This window comes from Chelon labrosus, assembly GCF_963514085.1.
Source record: "Chelon labrosus genome assembly, chromosome: 13".
NCBI lineage: Eukaryota > Metazoa > Chordata > Actinopteri > Mugiliformes > Mugilidae > Chelon > Chelon labrosus.
This window is the reverse complement of record NC_140346.1, coordinates 26,457,803-26,478,785: the sequence shown is the minus strand read 5'-3', so window position 1 is coordinate 26,478,785 and position 20,983 is coordinate 26,457,803. Positions and strand designations below refer to the sequence as shown.

The 20,983-nt window shown below is 43.2% G+C and overlaps 1 protein-coding gene across 2 annotated transcripts in view; it reads right to left on the bottom strand.

Moving 5' to 3' along the window:
• nova2 (NOVA alternative splicing regulator 2) overlaps positions 1-20,385 on the bottom strand; it is a 71,780-nt gene extending 51,395 nt beyond the window's left edge. Inside the window, exons 1-3 of one of the 2 annotated variants that reach the window (XM_084558524.1) lie at positions 20,173-20,385; positions 17,557-17,625; positions 2,144-2,287 (exon numbers count right to left, since the gene is read on the bottom strand). In XM_084558524.1, the coding sequence (XP_084414650.1) occupies positions 2,144-2,287; positions 17,557-17,625; positions 20,173-20,329 (370 nt within the window). In that variant the 5' untranslated portion in view covers positions 20,330-20,385. The remainder of the gene's footprint in view (positions 1-2,143; positions 2,288-17,556; positions 17,626-20,172) is intronic. The other variant, XM_084558525.1, reaches the window with a different exon arrangement.
• Between the last annotated feature and the right edge of the window lie 598 nt (positions 20,386-20,983).

The following is a 20,983-nucleotide window of genomic DNA, read 5'->3' as shown; positions in this document are numbered from 1 at the left end:
TAATGCAAGTTTATTTAATAGTTGCATAAAGTTCAAGTGCAGATTGTTGTTTTTCCGATTACGATAAACTTATTTGAACTTTATTTAACCAGCATGCTCCACTGCAATGTAAGAGTGCAAACATGGAAAATATCGGATGACTTCACTGTACAAACATTCTCTTCATATTCTCCCTTAAAATGTTTTATCTGTGCACCAGCCAGTCTGGTTATCCCTCTGAAAACAGAAACAGACAATAATTCACGCTGAAAAAAAAAATAAATTAAAAAGCAACTCAAGCAACCTGCGTCTGAGTAGTCTCCTGAGAAGGTTCATGCTGTGATTGGCTCAGGGGCCGCGATTACATCACAGACTCTGCAGGCGCAACGACAACACTGGGAAATCGCCGTGAGTTTAAGTGGAGATGGGAGCGTGGAGCACCAGCGGCTGATGTCTTGTTTCAGTGTGAGCATGTGACTGAAGCTTATTTTACTTCTTACAGGAACCCTGCATGTTTTTCATATTATCTCTGAGAGAAAACTGTGCATCTTAGCAGTAGTTTTGGTTCATCTGAATACGGTTCATCCCACTCTGCTACCAGCCAACCTGCAACCGGGCACTTAAGAGCTCGAGTGAAGGCATATGAAGGCACTTAAATCCCAGCACTGTTTTCCCACGTGGTTTGAGGCAGAGAAGGAGTCAAGCCACAAAAAGACAAATGCGCGCTTATATTTCATCACGTTCATTTATCTTCATGTGTGGTAAATAAAAACCCTGCAACCTGCAGAACCTTCGCTGTCAGAGTGTTTAATTTTATGTTTTTCTAACGGTGTCTGCTCTTGACAACTAACGCATAAATAACGGCTGTGGGGCTTTGTTAGGAATCTCTGCACTTGGTTGAGGTTAAAGAAAGATTGTGGTCTTGCTGCGTCCCGAGACATGAGATGGGACGCCTTTGGATTTTTTTTAGCGTTTAACCAAACCAACATCTTTCCTCGACCATGCCAGGAGTTTTAGTAGCATACTCATTATGGCTCCACTACTTCTTGGCTGTCACAAGGATGCTCTTGATTGCAAAAACAGACAGTAAAATACATATATGAGCGTATTTTATAGCCAACTGGGTTGCACACTTACATGAGTGAGCGTACATGCTGCACCAGAGATCAAACCGACAACCAAAACCTTCAACTCACAGCAGGTCAGCACAAGCATGCACACACACACACGCACACAGATCACTGCCTCCCCCTCCTCCCTGCAACAGTCACATGTCACGTCAGGGCAGTATTAAGAGTTTAGACAAATACAATTTCATCCCTGATCCTATAATCCCGATCTCTGGTGGACTGTGTGTTTGTGTGTTGGTGGGGGATGCAAAGTAAACCCAGTCAAAGGCCCCGCCGTCCCCGAGGACTCCAAAACTCAGACAACACCAACTTAAGTCCACACACACACACACGCACAAAAAGAGACAACACAACCTTTACAAATCCTTCAGTCCATTTCACAGCATTGATCAGGACTCTGATTATTAATGTCAGAGCAAAACCACCAGCAGCATGTCAGCTGTTCTCATCTGTGGGAAACTTCTCTCAGCAGTCAGACTCCAACAGCTCATTACTGTGTGTAAATACACAGTGTGTGTGTGTGTTTGTGTTTTAACATCATGAAAAATTGATTGGATGAAGACGGAGATAATGAAATGACTCCTTAATGGCACACAACACTTTGTACTGATACATTTATTCATCTCTCTCTCTCTCTCTCTCTCTCTCTCTCACACACTCTATCCTTCACATCCTTATGAGGATGCATGGATAAATGGATGAATAGAGGTTCTTCATGCATCCCTCCACCCTTTAACTTTCCTATTCATTGACTGTTTTGCATGACCCCATTTCTCTATCCATCTGTCATCCACCACTATTCAAATTATTGTTTACTGCTCAGTGTAATGTAACGTTATATCTTGTTATTTCTTGTCTTTGGTCAAATGCATTTCCCTTTTTAAGTTGCATTATTGTTTGTGCTTCTTCGTATCTTGCAACTGATCTTGTGCAAATTTTTCAAATATGCCCAAAAAAGAAAAACAGCGTGCAAGTAAACTTTCCTAAAAACCCAACATCCATTCATCCGTAGCAGAGGTTGTCGCATGTCTTACCGGGGTAGAAGTCTTTGGATTTGGACAGTTTGATGGTGGCTCCAGTCTCTTTCTGCAGCTGGACGATGGTCTGACCTCCCTTCCCGATGATTGAACCCGCAGCATAGCTGGGAATCAAAACCTTCAGGAAGTACTCGCCTTCCTCTGCAGCGGGGAAACAGGAAACAGGAAGTCAGAAACAGAGAGCTACTGCAGATCATGCTTTATTTAAGCATAAAGCTGAAAAAGAAAATATTACAAAGAAGCTACAGTATGCATTATTAGTCTGACTTTTGTTTAAATGTTAATTTTGCAGTTGCAGCTATTTTCTGTCTTGGAGCGAGTAAGGCACAAAAATAAATGAAAAGTTTCAGTACAGGATCGTCTTGTTTGAACGCGTGTGAACTGGAAAGTGTTCGTCAGCTATCACATTCTGACAGAACAGCTGTGAGCCGGTGCTGCAACACTAAACCACAGCAGAATAATTTGTCTTTTCCTTTGTCTCCCTCTCGACTGAAACGTCCACGACTTCCCAAAGCTGCGTAAATCCACCCAATCACATCAAATGATGACTGTTATCCTTGACAACCAATTATTTCCATAATCTGATGATTCCCTGCCAGTGTTATCACCCCCCCCCCCCCCCCCTCCCAATCCCAATTGTCTGCACGTCCATTTGTGCGAGCCTCTAAACACTCTCTCCAGATTGGTCTGATCTAATTTCAGCGTGGGGCCTGAGGAATCTGGTCCTCGTCACCGTCTTGGCACGAGGGGAGCGAGCCGAGGAATATGCTGCGCGTCGGCTTTGTTATTAAAGCTAATCAGATTCAAACGATGCTTGTGGATGTGACGCCTCGTGAATGCATAACACCACATGCCTGCCATGACACACACACACACACACACACACACACACACACACACACACACACACACATGCACTGATTAACATGTGCAGATAAACAAATGCAAATGCAGCCGCGCTCTGATTACAATATTTTAGTATTTGGGGCGATTTATCCTGCTAACGTGGGGCTGCACCTGCACCAAGGGATAAAGTGGAAACTGTGGCAACGAAGAGAAGTTGTCTTCTCTTTCTTGTGGCTCTGTGCTGGCTGTTTCCAGCTCTGACCTCAGCTAAAGGAAGGAACAAAATATACATTTGTGTTTTCGCCCTGAAGGATGGAAAGGAGGCGGTCGTGCACCAGAAAGGAGCAGACATTCCTCCTTTAAAGCTGCTAAAAGTTAACCCCTATCAAATTTAAGAGTCAGGGATGGTCCCTATTTTCTCTTCACTTTATTCTTCTCTTCTTTCTTGTTCTTCAGACTGATACAGGGTTTCCCATACAATGCTAATACTATGGCGGCCCGCTAGCTTCACAGGCTACGTGAGTTCCTGTGAAGCTTGTCATGTTTGCTAATAAAATTTTACGTTACCTCGACTTTTTAAAACTTGATGTTTGTGCTCTTGACTTTTTAGACCATGGAGACTTAACATGATTTAAAGAGAGTTGGTGAAAACCCCGGAGGAAAAGCTTCCAGACGTAACGTGAACTAGCTTAAATTTGTAACCGCTAGCTCGCCAAGTTAGATTGAAATTCAACAGTTTTCATAAAATACGTTTTATTCGCTGATACTTTATTTAATCTCACATCCATTATGTTTAATATTTCTGTATATGAACTGCACAGGCTGCTGCTATTTGTCGCCGCTATATATCCGCGTTATTACTGTAATTTAAAGACAGACTGATACAAAACGCATGCTCTTATTTGATTTGCCATATACTGTATAAGTAGTTTTTAATAGCTGGGGTAGCATCGTAATTAGGAGCTTTTTTTAACAACACCAGTATTTTTCCAGAGCTCCTCCTGCATTATATCTCTCTTTCTATACTACTACTAACACCAGTAGTTTAAATGTGCCAATAAAAACACTGAACATGAATAGAGGAGCAGCATTTTGTTGTAAGAGATTATAATGTTAGACCCGACTACTATAAAACCTCCTGCCTGAAGCTTTTAACTCCGTTTTAACTCCAAGTATTATTATTAAATGCTCAAACTTTATATTTTCTGATGGTAAATTAGGCCTCCCAATAATGTAAATAATAATACTAATAATATTATGACCTAATATTTGATGTAATAAGTTCAGGAGCATCACAAACCATCCTGCTAACATGATCATGCTGTGTGTAGTTCACTGGAAGTCGGTGAAAACACACTTCAACAAAAACCTCCAGTGGCGTCCCGTTGTCAGAGAAATGTTATATTTGCATGTGAATTAAGAGCAGACACAGTTACAGGTGTGTGTTGAATGACTTAATAAGGTCTGACATTTTGGAATAGATGTATTCAGTTCATTTTTTATTTATTTATGTATTTATTTTCCCGGCGCTAAGCTTCAGAATTTGTGCTTCAGTTTTATTTATTTTTGCACGAGTTAGACGTTAATATCTCCTGATCACATGTAGCCAATATTATCTAGAAAAGAAAAAAAATAAATTAAAGGGAAATTGCAACCTCACTGACGTCACAAAAATATCTTTGGTAACTTGAGCAAAAATAAAAATAATAAAAAATTATATATATAATTTACTACAGTTGTATTGGGGGAACAAACAAATCTAAACATTTTTAGGTTTTACGTTTTGAACCGACTCTCTAAAAGCTTAAAACATTGTTTTATTAATAATAATAATTAAAATTAAAATAATTAAAATCACAAATTGGACCTTCAAAAAAAACAAACCAAAAAAACATTAAAATAAATAATTTATTTCTTGTAAAGGAATCCATAATATCTCTTCCTTCCATGTTAGAGATAATTTACATACAACCAATAGTTCTAATAAAAGTCTTCTTCATGTGATCATGAATGTAATAACATCTGCTGCTCTGTCCATAGCGTCTGACATGGTTTTGAAGTTTTATCTGTCAGCCTCCCTCTACCTCTCCCTCCCCATCCCTGGCTGCATTCTTCATTTTTGATAATCCAGGACACAGAACCCCAGGAGGCAGATTAAAATAGGATTATTGTTTCGGGGGACACACTTTCTCACAAGGCCACGGCACTTTGTAACTGCCGACGTTCTCCGCCCGTTATCCAGGCGAACGACGAAGGCGATAAAAGTTACGAAAGTGCACATTAAAACACAAGCAGGTAACGCGGAGACGACGTCGAACCAGGTGGAAGATTTATGATCCAATTCAGCTACGCGGACTCTTATTAAATGCCTTTTAATGGCTCTAACTCTATTAAATCCCTGTAACCGAAGACAACAGTGGAACGGAGGTGTTTGTGACACCTCGCTAGAAACACATTTAATTAGTAAAAAGCTCTGCTGCTCTGCACCCACACAGGGGGTTTGTGTTATTCCGGCTGATAAGAGCTCCGCACGAGTTTGGTAAGTACGGTCATTCCACAAAATAAAAATACCAACAGAGCCTGAAAAAAATCCTGAACTTTCCTTCGGCATCACCGGTGATATTACGTAATCTCGAACTAATGACTCTAACACCCATGTTGCATCCACACAGGTGTTTTCACTTAGTTCGGATGATTAGGCTCGACCTCTTCTCACGACTGTGTGGGTAATTCCACACTCGGGCCACGTGGGATCCACAGCGGAGATAACTCAAAGCCAGCGGACGCTCGTGCTGTTGGACCATGTGGCGTTTTTTTTTTCTTTTTCTCTTTTGTTTTATTAACTGCCAAGTCAGACGAATCCCAGAGCTTTCCAGTCATAACTATGATTTGTACGTTGACTAGATAATCATTTACAACTCTGAAAGCGTGTTACTCAATACTATTACATGATTGCGGAATAACTGTAGCCGTGACCCATGTGTTCGCTCTGGGAAAGTCGCAAAAAACAAATATATATATATATATATATATATAAATTGTGGATGATGGCGAGAGGACTCAAACAGTATGTACAGTATGCATGCTCTAATTAGCAGTGGTTTGGTTTTTATTGATGGGGAACAGCCCAACGTAATTCATCATTTTTGCTTTTTGCACCAAACTGCGACGAACTAATTTTTCCTACAGTGTCTGCAAAAAATATCTACACTGCACCCCAAACCTTGTGGTTCAAGCTAATCATTAATTTTCCAGAATGGGATGTAGTTTCTTTCAGTTAATAAAAATCACATTAACCCCGTTTCTTTCTTCTTCTTTCTTTTTTTTCTTTCCTCCCTCAAACTCTTGTCTTGTGCTCCACATCTATCTGAAGGAGTTGTAGTGTTTACTGGTGGGGCTCTGTTCTCATCTCCGAGTGTTCAGCCAAGCCAAAGCACACAGACAGGAAACCCGACACCCCCCTGACCTTCCTCGGCTCCGCTAGTGATGAAACACAAACTGCAGGGAGCTCCGGCGTAAAAAGTGACTTAACCTCCGTTTATCTGCTTTCTTTTTAATTTGGCCAACAAGGGTTCGGGGCCTCTTCGCTAAAAGCTTCTGTTAATCTGAATTCCCTGACGTGCATTAGCAAGCAAGATGTTTTTTTAGCCAGTCTAATTATGATTTTAGCGTTCAGTTATGAGCTTCATCTGGGAAAGTCGTAAAAAAATATATGTATATTTATATATAAATCGAGGATGATGTACACTTTAGTCAGATGTATGTATCCATGACAGATGTACGTTTATCTCGTTTCTCTTTTCTGTCTCTACCTGGGCCGGCCTTAGGCAGATGGGTCCCTCCATATGAGCTTAAGGTTCTGCTAAAGGTTTCTTCCTGTTAAAAAGGAGTTTCTCCTTGCCACCGTCGCCTTCAGGCTTTGCTCTGGAAGTTTCAGACCAGATGTTGTAAAGCGTCTTGAGACAATCTGTACTGTTATTGACGCTATATAAATAAAATTTAATAGAATTGAATCTGAACCCCCGCTCCTCTTCCTCGTTACCATCCTACGGTCCATTCGTCTGTCTGCTGCCCGTCTGCTTCCTGTTTCGTTCTCGTCTCTCCACACCAAACCAAGGTTTTGTTCCACAGTAAAATGTCTCAGAAGCAGAGCCGCTACTAAACGAGCTTAAAGAGCCAAACTTGTAGAGAGGGGACAGAACATGGCCATGTGTTTAACTTTAGCTAGGACATTATTACTAAACTAAACACTGATTTTTTTACTCTGAATTTTAGTTGAACAATAACTGGAAAGAGTCATATCCTAGTTGATATCAGCTATCTGTGTTAAATGTTTGCTTTCCCTGCAAACCAGACGTATCACTGCATTCCTTTTTATGTTTTTCCCCAAACTTTCCTAATGAGAACTACGGTACGTTTCTCCTCGTCCTCAATTTTCAAGCGCGTGCACGGCGAGCAACTTCCTCTCGTCCCTTGTTAATACTTTCATTTAGATCTTCTCCTCAGTCTCACCTCCTGCAGCCCGTCGGTAATGAGCTGCAAATAGCGACGGCGGTGATGCAATGCTTATTGTGCAGACTGAGTTCTCACCGTCTCCGATTTTAGCGACGCTCACAGCAACACTTTGTCTTTTGAGCTTGAGAAAAAAATAAAAATAAAAAAACGTGACATGGTCGTGTCCTGAAACTGCCTTTTATCCTCCGCTCCATACCTTTCCCTCATCCTTTTTCTTTCCTTTCCCCTCCTCATTTCCTCCCCTAATGTTTCCTCCCGGCTCGTCCTCCTATTTTCTCCACTCCTCTCCTTTCCTTGCTGCAGTGACCCACTTTGAGTACGAAGCCTTGGACTGACCTGCTTTAGATATAGGCTAGCTAATTATAACCAGCCCGTATTAATAAGCCAGGGGAATTGGTAAATACGAAACACACGCGCGCACACACACACACACACACAAATACAAAAGAATCCCGATCGCACACTCCAGAAACACCTCCTCCGCAAACAGATCGTTTCCGACGTCTCATAAACAAGCCTACACACCTTGGCAACATGACTCATCATGTATATGAGAGGATGTAATGGGTGACTCATGTTCATCACTTGTGTCTGTTGCATGGTAACACTTGTACGTTACCATGGCGAGCATTAAAAAAAATAAAAAGAAAGGTATTTATATATAAACGCAACACACACATCCTGTCCCTGAACAAAAAAAATAATCCAGAATTCAAACACAAACCTCCTGTGAACCTGTGCGTCCTGCTGAAAAACACAAATTTAAAAGTTTTCTGTCCTGTTTTATGACGGTTAACGCGCCGTGCATCTGTAAAATAGCACTTTTCCAAATTAACAACATGAACGCAACGCTCGTGTTTATGCACCTCAAGCCCGTGCGAGAGTTGCAGAGCTCTCGTGTTGAGTTTGTTAACGGGGTTATGCAACACAGATTGGTTTACACTTTGGAAACAAGCCTCTAGCAGCTTTGACAACTGGCATGACTCAATTTTCATAAATATGATCTTAAAAAAAAAAAAAAAAAAAAAGCTTGTGCTGCACTATCTGCCTCTTCCTCCCACACCGCGTACACGCAGAATGACACCGTTTACGGCCAAGTTTTATCAACATTCCTCAACTTTAATCAGCTGTTTCTGATTTATTTAAAAAAAGACATAGAAGAGTGCGCCAAAGCTTAAAAAGCGATGCATCTCTCCGTTTCTGTTTGAAACTCTTAGCGTGTGACATTTAAGGGGAATTACTGTTTTTTACAACCTGGACCTTATTTCTGGCATAAAATACGATCGTTAACTCACCCATATAACTTTGGTGTCATTTGAGTTGTTCAGACGATATTTAGATCGGAGTATATCCATATAGTGGGAGTGAATGGGGCACCGAAACGCAGCCTCTAAATAACACATTATCTGCTGCAAAACTCGTTCATTTCACCAATATTTTGTTATGATACGCCAGTGATATTCCCCGCTGAGTCCGGAGTTACCTGTTATCATCATCCGGGGTCTGTAGATTGACCTACTAACCTCTGACCTGGATGATGTCATCTCTGAGCGCTGCGCTCACCCCACGCGGCTTGTTTACCTGTAATTTGCTACTGCTAGTTTTTTGCAACATGGCTGAATATTTTTCCGATTCTGAGGTTGTGGACAATGGATGAGGAGCTTGTCGAAAGGAGGATGCGGAGTAATTCCGGACTCAACGGTATATATTGGTGAAATGAACGCAGCAGATAATGCGTTGTTTAGAGGCTGCGTTTCGGTGCCCCAGTCACTCCCACTATATGGATATAGGCTGATCTAAATATCTTCCGGACGACTCCAAATGACAATAAAGTTATACGGGTGAGTAAACAATCGTATTTTATGCCAGAAATAAGGTCCAGGTTGTAAAAAACGGTAATTCCCCTTTAAAAAGCCTCCCGTGCATCTTCAACACATTAGCAGACTCTGAGCTCTGCAGTGTTTTGACTCAATTTGCACTTTGGTACAAACACGTTTCCTAAAAAGGACACTGTGGAATAATTCTGACACTTTAAATATATCTTCTAGAACCAAATCAAACTAAATCACGTTTTTAAAACACAGCGAGTCTGTTTGGTCAGCTGCAAATTACGAGCTGTCTTGTGTTACTGGTGTCATCCCAGCCCACAGAGACCAGTTGGGTTATAATGCTGCTAAAAGCCAAACCTCATTTATCCACATGTCACAGATTCAAATCCTAATTATGCGTAATTATACCGCACCCCTACCTTTTAGTTCAACATCACACGGGTGCAGGTGAGACTCCGCCGTGCCAATCCAACCGAGCGTAATGAGCTGCTCGGGGCTCTGCTAGTCATGTCTGACCCGTCGGTGTCAACGCCATCCTCAAAATCCAATAAAGGTCACGCATCGCTCACCCACGCGTTATTCCCTCTCACAGTTCAGCAAATTAAAAAGTGCTGGGAAAAGGCTCCTCGTGGGCGTTGCAGCTAAATGTCTCGAGGTCACCAGAAATGATTTATTCTTCTGAAAACTTCTGGTGAAAGTTTTTTTTTTTTTTTTTATTCAGCCGGGAATATCTTAAATTAACACTGAATCCTGACAGTAAAACAATTAAGCAGAAAACCCGATGCCTCAGCACCATGTCAGGCTCATTGTTCCCTGCTACCATCTTCTGCTCTTCCTGATATGAAGACTCACCAGAGATCCAAAACCTCCAAAAGCCCCCACATGTGCACGCGGCTCCGTCACGCTGACAGCATAATGAGCATGTAAACTTTCAGCTCAAATAAGAACAAGAAAAAGCTCCATAATTACAGCGGCAGTGATTGTTACTGATTATTTCCTACTGTTTTATCTGTCATAGCACGGAGGGGGTTATTTTTTATTTTGCGGGATGCCCTTTAGGATACGGTAACGACCGTGATGTCGTAAACCGACAGCTCAGCCCATTCATAACAGCAGATTAGTTCTGGTTGTTGCTTTCTGTCAGGAGTTTCCCATCTTACCTGAATAGAAGGAACATGAACGAGCCTCACATTGCTTTGATTACAGTTTCGCTTCTAGTGTAAGAGTAGCAAGAGTCTATAAACAATCACTGATTATTCACAGTCGTCTGACCCAAATGCTGTATTCACCAATAAGGCGACCAAGCAGATGTATCGACGAGGCTTCACTTTTATGTGATCATAAAAGCAGAGTTTAATTCCATTTTGCACAAGCTGTATAGAATCAGTCCTACTTTCACATCCTCAACAATCAGCCAAAAGCTACATCCGCCCCAGAGCAGAAACCCTCCACCGCGCCAAAGGCGACTTACTGTCATCAAAGATATAATTCATAACAACATGTAGGTCTGCATGTTCTCCTAATTTGCCAATAATTTATTTATTATTTATGTGCACTTTTGCACACTGTGCCTTATAGACAGTTTGGACTTAGCTACAGCGACAGAAGCTAGCGGCGTAGCCTGACGTGCACCTCCCCAGAAACGTAACTACGTGCCGTGGCGACGCAGACCGCAAGAGGTGTGATTGGTCCGCTTGGTAGCAGCGTGTTTCCGCTTTAGTATTTCCGACTGCTTCTCCATCTCTGCAATTTTCAAATTGTTCGTTTTGGATCACTAAAGATGGAACACGTCGGAAAGGAAGGTTAACTGAGGAGGTTCAGAGATACAAACGCTTGTGTGGAATTTCGGCGAAAGTTTCAGTCGCCATTGTTGAAAGTGAAGCAGGAAGTACTGTAGAAACGAAAATGAAACTGGCAAAAAAGACACAGCGCCAACTAGCGTTTGGGTGGCGTTTCTACAGAGCCAGCCACAGACTGATGAGCGCACAAGTATAAATGGCTCGCACCGACGTAGGCCACATACGTATGTTACGGCGTCTACTTCCCGCAGTACTCTAAAAGATCCTTTACTTTTCCCAAATCATGCAAACTGGCAAGCCTCCAGTGCACATATCAAACCGCGACCATCCCGAAACACGAACCACACACGCACACTGATAAACAGTTTCAAACAAATAAAGAAATTGAATATTTGAGGTGGAAAATTGAGGGGTTCCCATTTCAAATCACCGGCTGCTATAAAACAAGAGAAGGTTATGTTGTTTAATGTGTCTGCAGCTGAGTAAGTACAGGGTTCCCTACTGGTTGCTGTGATGAGGGTCTTTGTTTTCACTCTGCAAACCCTCTCTCTCTCCCTCTCTCTCACACACACACACACACACAGACAAATCCCTGCAGTCACAACACACACAGGAAGTACACACATTTCCTTTACATGCCAAAAGGATTTGACATAAAATATGTGTGACTGCGTGATGTAATGAAAATGTGGCCGATACACCACTCCCTGCAAGTTAGTCACGAAGGGAGCCAGCGGTTGTCTGAACTAAAGTTACAGAGCGGTCTACATGTGTCCAGAGAAACGCCCCCCACCCTGCTGACAGCGATGTTCACGCTCACGTTTAGACGCAACCACCAGTCGAACAAATTGCGCAAAAACCGTGTCCGTCTTTTAAGCCTTCTGTGGGTCCGGGGGAAAAAAAAGAGGGGGCGGGGGGGTCTGGAGACATGAAGGTTGTTTATGATAAATAATAAATCTTTCTCCACCACAATATAACTGGATGAGTAAACAGTCCAATCTGTTGCTAAGGCCCCCGCAGACCCCGCCAGGCCCAGAATAGGCTCTCCAGGCTGGGGGATTGGGGGCTCAAATCCCGGGGATCTGGTGTCCACGGGTCTGCAGAGGCGGGGCAGGAAGGCTGAAGAACACAAATCCTCTCTCGCGTTCTGCTGTTGCCCCCCCGTCCAACAAACACCCTTAGTTTGAAGGGTTTTAGATGGCAAAACACGTTCAGGAACACTCTGAGCGCCGTTTTATTGGGTTTAAATGACAGGAAAGAGGGTTAGGCTTACGGTAAAGGACAGATTCTACAAGATCATATCGGTGGAAATCCAGGTATTAAACAGCACCACCGCAATCTTTCAGAATTCAATTCAAAGTTTGTTCTTTAACTGTATTTGTTGGTTATATCCAAGCGTCACCAAACCTCATTCCTCAGACGCTCTTGCAGGATTTTCTCAAATCATAACCAGTACCAGGTCTCAAACTGCCAACCTCGGACCTGTGATGTATTTCGATCGGCTGGATCTTTTGTGCCTGCGGGTGGATTTCAAATCCAAACCTGACATTTCCTAAATACCTAACCCAGTTTGTTTGCTGCAGAAAAACCAAAACCAATCAACAACTGAAAGCGAGAGAAAAGAGCGACACAGAAAACAACTTAAGTGTAAGAACTAAATCTCTAAGTCTCCTAGGGAGAATGTTCACTTTGTGACTTCCAAAAGCTGATGGTGGACTTTAATCATGTTTCTACCTGCTGGTACTGCACCTTCATGCATCAGTGTCACAAATAAAAAGGGGGACAGCATGTTATATTTCATGACTAACCGTGCAAATATGAGTATTTATTCCTGTTAAATAAATGCATCAAATATCTAACAACTGAAAATCTAACCTAACGACAGATACCTAATGTGGGTCAAATGTAAATATGAGTCCCACATGAGAGGGGGTGGTGGTGGTGGGGGTCTTAAGTGTAGCAGTGTGAACACAGCCTGCCTTGGCTGATGAAAGGGGGCTCTGGTATGGAGGCTCTGAGCTCTGGGGACTTGGAAAATATTCATCTCCCCTAAGCAGGGAGAGTTAAAGGGGTGGGGGGTAGGCTTTGTCTAACACACCCCCCTCCAGTCCTCTTCTCTTTTGTTGGAAGGTAGCATTCATGCTCTCGTATGTAAAGCTCTCCTGCAGTGAGGCTCTGACCAGCTGTCTCGGTTCTGAAAGATGGCCGTCGTCGCCCGTAAACAGAGAGGAGAGGAGAGCAGGAGGAACTCTCCCTGTATTTATAGTTTCACTCTGCATCTTCAGCACCGGAATTCATTTTTTATTTATTCAATTTGCCTTTCAGAGAGCAGAAGAATGTCCAGATTTGAGATGATTTGATTCAGAGGCAGCCAGCAGCAGCAGCAGCAGCAGCTTTGAGGTCACTAAAATTCACCTGACGCCGTTAATGATCAAACGTGAGAAGAGGAGCAAATATCCTGGTTGGTGACTCACTCAAGGTTGCTGCTGAGCGATTAAATTCCTAAATTCTGCACTTTGTTTATTTTTGAATCTAAATTTTGAGACTCAAAGATGAGTACGTCCTTAAAAACAAGTGCACCGGCACTGTGATTTGTTCTTATGACGGAAATTAATTGTCTTTGCGCGTCCGTCTTGCGGGAAAATGGACAGTGTCTCAATTTAAAGCAATCGAAAATAATGAGCTGAGCCTTGCATTTGAAAATAACTTGGACAAAAATAAATTATGGAATTGTAAAAAAATTAAATAAAATACAGCCTGCAACGGTTGCTGAAATGTCGAACAGAAAAAGAGCAGACGGTTATACTGAAAGACGAGAATTCCTTGACTTATTTATCACAAATCCAAATGTGTGAGACGTGTCTGAAGAACAACATCCTGCTGCAGGAATTCAGTTTGAACGGAGGTTTAGGGGAGAGCCAATCGGACGCCGCCGCGCTGAAACGCTCACCGTCATCGGGGCGTCTGCGTAGAAATCGCAGCAGTCACGGCGGCTACGCTAACAAAGATAACTGAAGCAGACGCCTTCTTTCTCTCCCTCTCTCTCTCTCGCTCTCTGTGTGAAAATCGGTCAGTATTGTTCTTGGACCAAGGCTATTTCGGAGGAGGGGGGCCCTTCCAGTCGTCCTCCCTACGTCGGCCCTTTCATCGCTCCCTCATCCATATTTATCGTCGCCCTGCTCTCCTCACCTATCAGCGGCCAGCTAGCTGTGACCGATGTCTCGCTCCACCAATCACAAGCCTCCCTTTGTGGGAATATTACCACCTCTCAGCGCCTTCACCCCACCCTGTACAATGGCTTCCTTTTTTTTTTATTTTGACGCAGTGGCTTAAAAAAAAAAAAAAGAGGAAAGAGTGAAGGAGGAGGAGGAGAAGGAGGGATGCAGCTACTGGTGGCAGATTCCTGCCGATGGCGGCTGCGAATCGATTGACAGCCTCGGAAACAGTTGCCGAGCGAGCGTCGTCAATGGCAGCCTGCGATTGATGAAGGGGGTGGGGGGTGGGGGGATGATGGAAGGACAAGAGGAGGAGGAGGAGGAGGGTGCAGTCGTGATGGTCTGAAGTAGAGCATGATTAGTATGGATGAGGAGGAGAGGAAGATGGAAAGAATGAAAGGAGGAGAGAGGAGAGGGAGCAGGCGAGGAGCGCTCAGCCTCGCAAGTGAACAAAACAGGCGTGTCGCAGACGAGAGCGCCATGTTCTGCGAGATACCGAGGCTGAGGCACGAGTGTGAGCCTCCCTCGCTTTAGTTCTGCAAACATAAAGTCTACGCGGTGCAGGAAAGAGGTCTCGACACTTTAAATAACTGAACGTTGAAAGTTAAAACGTGAACTTGTTCCTGCTGTGTTCAGGGCTGAAGCCCCCGTCCAGCTGGTGTCTGTCGCCGAGCGTTCAAAGCCAAATGTGGGGTTTGGGCCGGACGGTCGATCAGTGTGAGGACGGCTGACCCCCTCCCCCCAAAAAAAGGTGCACAGCTCAGACGACGCTCGGATCAATATCATCAAAGGTCTCGTCTCATTCGGCCGGAGTGGGTTTACGTTAAACGTTTGCACGCGACTGCATTTCCGCTCCTCTTCGCCTCTCTTATTAAACTTCCTCTCAGCTTTTTACGACTAAACTCGGACATAAAGCACTAAGTGAGCCACAGAGAAACTGTTCCCCTGTTTGCTAGTCTAGTCACCTAATGTCACTTGGCAAGGGCATTTCAAGCCCCCCCACCCTCCCTCCTCGTACCTCCTCGCCTTCTTCCCTACACCGGCTTGCCAGTCCTTCCATTTACTAAATGAACGTATTATATCTCACAGGCAGAAGAGAAGAGAAGAGATATAAAAACAAAAGAAGAGCTCCTGATATAAATTGATGAGACGGCTGAATATGTCTGCACACTCGGGTCAGCAAACTTCCCCGGCTTGTTAAACCTGTGGGCGCCGCGCTCACATGTTCCTTTCCTGACCACCTACGTAAATATTGAAAAAAATAAAAATAAAAAATAAAAACACATCCAATTTATTTTGTTTGTGCTTACGTAAGACTTCTTCTTAATGGCTTATACAAGCAGTTTTTTTCCCCCTGAAAGCTGCATTTGTTTTCAACGGACCGAATCTGAGTCACTTCTATTAGGCTGAAAGGCTGCTGCTGGGGTATCGGAGGACTGGTTATATACAGTACGCTAAACAAATCAATCCAGAGCCTGGCCTCCTGTGGTCTGCGTGCCATCTGTCCAACCTGAGATGATTTCACGTGTTTTGGTAAAAATGCAAATGCATGTTTAAGCTAAGAGCTAAAGAATTAAAATTAAATGTAAAAGCATCAACCTTGTGCATAACCTGTGTCGGTCGTAAATACTTCAGCTCTGTTTTAAATGTGCTCCTCTGCACTTATCGCTCTTTGCTAATGAAGTGATTTAATGAGATGATTAAGGTGATTTAATGTCTTATTTCCAGATGAGTTCGGTAGCTTTAAATATCCTGATTCATGATAATAGTAGTGTGAACTCTTCGCAGACTCATATATATATCTATATATATATACGATAACATTTTATCATGTTGTTTTCATATAGGATACGTTCCCAGAAATGAATACCCTCATGGGGAGTTTCTATTTTAACTGTGGTCACAGTTCAAATATAAAGCCAAATATTCTGAACCCTGACATTTTTACTCTCCTGATCCAGCCTGACCTTGGAAATAATCAAAGTTTAAACATCTGAAAGTGAATCAATTATTAACAATGAGCTCATTAAACGGCTCTGATCATATATGTACGCGACGAGAGGGGAGATTCCTTTAATAGCAAAGGGGAAGCCTGGCCGGGCCAGGCCGGGAGGCTGGGTGAGGGGCAGGGGGGAGGCGCACTGATAAGAATGGGTTTTGACTGGTGGATTAAAAGGGGGGGGGGGGGGGGGCCCGTGAACAGCAGCTACTGCAGCCACTCATTGATCTTTCCGTCTTTAAGACCTTCAGCTTTTTATGAGACGTGGCTGTGATTTATGACCCGCGGGGCTACAGCGGTCCCATGTTGTCCCGTATCTACTGTCTGACAGCTGACCGGCTCTTTCTCTCCAATGTCGCTTGCCATTTTCTTCACACACACTCACACACACACATTTGGACGCGAACCCTCCGGACGCTCAGTGGAAAAGTCCCATCTTCTGTTTCATCTTTGAATGAATATTTGAATCATTCACGCAGCAAATCTGATTGACGTGAATGGAAAACGCTTGGCTAAGCTAAGCTGCAGCTGTTGGATACATTTTTTTTTATATATATATTTATAAAAAAATGAAAAAACATTTTTGGAATTTAATGATAAGATAAAGTTAAACGTTTCTGATTTAAAAGCCTTCTGTACACATTAAGTTTCAATCGTCCCGCTAAAATGGGAAAAGATTAAAACTACAGCTGCTGTCGAGAGACTTTTACCCAACGGCAGCTGCACGGTGCATACTGTAGCCATCATATAGCACACATTAGGAACAGTGAGTCAACATTTCAACAATACACCAGCAGTCAGAAACCCAAATGCCTTGATGATTATGAGGTCAGAGGTCATCGGGACTCATCTGCGCAGCAATGTCGGGGCACCATGACAAAAGAAACACTGAATTTGTATAAAAAGCATGACAATGGATGTTATGGAGCTGGTAACATACAATATAAAGAATATCAGCATGCAACATCTTGAGTCATGAGAATATGAGGTTGTTAAATGTTAATCCTATTTAAATATCAGGCCAGCTCTTCTTCTTCTTTTTAAAAAAGGACCTAAAATTTAGATTCAACTCTGCAGAATTTTGGCCTTTAAAACCACAACAGGTTATGTGTTGTCAAAAAAAATTATATATATATGTATATATATATATACGTTACAGTAAAGATTATAAAAACAAGTAGAAGATCAAAATCAAAGTCCGTCTTACCATGAGTCTCAGTTTCTTGGTGAGGGAATACAATGCCTTCAGTTTCAAAAAGGGGCTGCAGGAAGGCCACTACAGAGAGAGGAAGCACAGGGGTGGGGAGTGTGTGGTGTAAACTAATCACACAGAGAAACAACCATAATTATGATCTCTAAGCAGCACTTTGACCTCCAACTTTAAAACTGCAGCCTGAGTGCAGCTTGAAAAAAATATAAATACAAAAACATATCGTCAGTTTGAAAGAAAATTGTCTTCCTGAGTAAATGTCTCTTCTGCATCTAGGGCCAGAAATGATAAATACACTTACTGAATGTATTATTAGAAGTAGTAAAATAAAATAAGATAATAACAACATTGTTATCCAGATAGCTCAAGCTGTAAATATCAGTCATATTAAAGATCATCAAGACCAGACTCTCAAATAACTGCAACAAAAAATACAAATAAAGAACAGAATAGGATTGTCACAGAAGACCTGCAGCCAAGCTCTGACTCCTCTTTGTTGTTTATCTTAAGGGGCTGGGGTGAAGTGTGTGTTTGTGTGCGAGCGACTTCATTTTCAACCGAATCCTATCCGACCATCAGCCTGCCGCTGCCGGGCCGGGGGTAAAAGTGTCGACCTGGCAGCAGCGCCGCCTCTCTCTGCCTGAGTAAAAGTCTGGCCGGCTGAGCTCGTCGTCATCATCACCATCCTCATTCCAACCTTTTCATTTGTCTAAATGGACAAGCCGCCTGGCTGTTACGCAGGCAGTAAGGAAGGTCCCCTGGGGAGGGAGGGGAGGGTGCTTTGGGTTTTCATATACAGTCAGGAGGAGCCTTTAGCGCTCTGAGTGCTGCATTGATCTGCAGTTAAAACACTGCTGGTTAACCTGCAGCTCACCCCTCCTAACCGGACTCTCACCGCTGGGACCTAAAGAAGCTGTTAAAAATGACTGTCCTGTTCTTTGGATAAAAAGCGCTCACTGATCCTCTGGACTCTCGTGTGGCTGCACACTAAACACCAGTTTTCAGTTTGAATTGGGCCACCTGTCACCGTGCTCTAAAAGGGACAGGACACCCAAGCTCTATGGATCTGTGAGCTTTGATTTTCAGTAGCAAGTAAACAACAACACTAGCACAAATGCATCGTTCAAAAAGTGTCACGAGACTGATTTAAAAAAAAAAAAAAAAAAAAAAAAAAAAAAAGCCAATATGACCTGAAGTTGCTCCATAACAACCTGCAACAAAACCTGCTGCAAAATAAGATTTACTTTCTTTCTGTAGATTCATAATTTACTGATAATTCACCATTCGCTTATTACTTAACACTGAGATTACGGTAACACAGAAACACATTAAAGTGCTTAATTATTCATTTTGTAGTAGTCCTTTTTTGGCCCTGGTGAACATAACATAAACACTTTGACGTGAAACTGCTGCACTCACACACAGCGAGTACATGCTGACAGTGACAGTCAGATTTAACAGCCTGCACTAAGAGGCTGGGTCCCCTAAAAAAAAAAAGTCTACCAATTCTAATTGAGACATTTAAAGGCATTTTAAATATTGACCATGTCTTTTGCAGCTTTGCACCTCGGTGTCGTGTGACATTTAAAGGAGTATTGTATGTCCACATGTCCATGATGGGGGTGCATGGCCAGGAGAGGCTACTGATGGTTGTAATGCCGGGTGATGGGAATGCTTGGCGCATGACAGCATGTAAACAAAAACCAAATATGGTGATTACCATGGTGACATATCCATATTTCATCAAACCAGAGAATCATGAAGAAGAAACATCATCTTTGACGATTTAGTGAGGGAGGGAAGGGAAATAAAACTCCCTCCTACCTGCCTGCAGGATGTTAAAATCAGGACAGCAATGCATGGTAAAAAAATAAAAAATAAATACAGGCTAGCCTCCTGCCACTGACATACTGCAATAACACTGAGACCCTGTCGCATTCTGAGCTCCTCTGATATCCCCCCCTCTCCTGTTCTTTCTGGCTCGCCACGGGCCTGCTGTTAATACGAGTCTGCTTGTTTATCCGCTTGTGTAATTGCACACAAAGCGGCGATGGTGGCTGATGTGTGAGATTATCACAAGGTCATCCGTCGACGGGATGAGACTCCGCGTCCGATCGCGCACTAGCCCTGATCTGGCTTTCACTTGTTTACATCCTTATTTTGGCTCCAGCATGGCCGCTGTGGCTGCGCGTAAAATCTCAAGACGCAATAAAAATAAGAAATTAATTTTTTTTTTTTTAAAAAAAGCAGCCGATTGTGCTGATCTAAAGGAGGCTAAATCATTCAGGATGTGCGAGAGGGGAACCGACGGCTTCCCTCCAAATCCCCCCTCAGTCCCTCTCATTGTTTCCTTTCCATCAAAAGCGGCGACCCGTGGCTATTTTAATGCTGATGGAAAATGACTGTCGCTCATGACGAAGCCGATGAAAACATCCTCTCTAAATATCACTTTAATCTACTAATCTGAGCTCCTATCGCGCCGCTGACTGTGTGTATCAAGAATCAGATCAACCTGCTCTCCCTTCTCCCTGCCTGCCTGCCTGCCTGCCTGAGGACGAGGCAACGTTCACCGAAACCAGAACCAGCTTCCCGCATCCCCATCGCTTCTCTTACCTCCCGTGTTTGTGCGTTTTGTGCTGCTGGCCTCCGTTGGGGTCTCCAGGGGTCTTTTACGCGAGTCCGGGGGATCGGACTCCATGTGTGGTTGTTGATTGTGATGATGAGGATTTGTGAAAATGCCGTTTTGCTGTACTGCTCCGCCGGCCATCATTTTCGAGCTTGCTCTTGGATGCTTAAGCTGCGTTTGCGTTAAAATCCCCCTTTTCCGTTTTTTTTACGCAGCGTAGCCGTGCAGATGAGTCCTTGGAGGAGGCAAAGGCGATTTAGGAATCGGAAAATACGCTTCTTGCGGACGGGGGTTAGGCTAAGCTGCGCGTTTCTCCGTGGTGCGCCGTGCGTACAGAGAGATGCTGCGCAGGGAGAGAAAGAAAGAGCGGCGGGTGATCGGCTCAGTGCGGGAGAAAATCCGAAACCTCTGCAGATCTTCTCGGAGAGTCTTATAGGCTACTAAAAAACGTGCAAACGGATCGTCAGTCTTCCATCAACCTTCAGATATGCGTGCTAGGATATGTGTATCATTCCGCTGCAACCAGTACTCATGTCAGGCAGCACAGGATGGTGGCGCTCCTCCGCAACAGCCAGCGAAACGGAACAATAAATAAAACAAAACAAAAACACAACCCGAAAGACAAAGAGGCGAAATCAACCGAGGGAAGAAAGAAAGAATGAAAGAAAGGAAAGGTCGGTGAAGCAAGAATAATAAGAATAATAATAAAAAAAAATCCGATGCGTTATTGGTAGGCTATGATAAATTCTGTCTTCTTGTCCTGTCCTGGCTCCAGTCGTGAAGACACCCAGGGGTGAC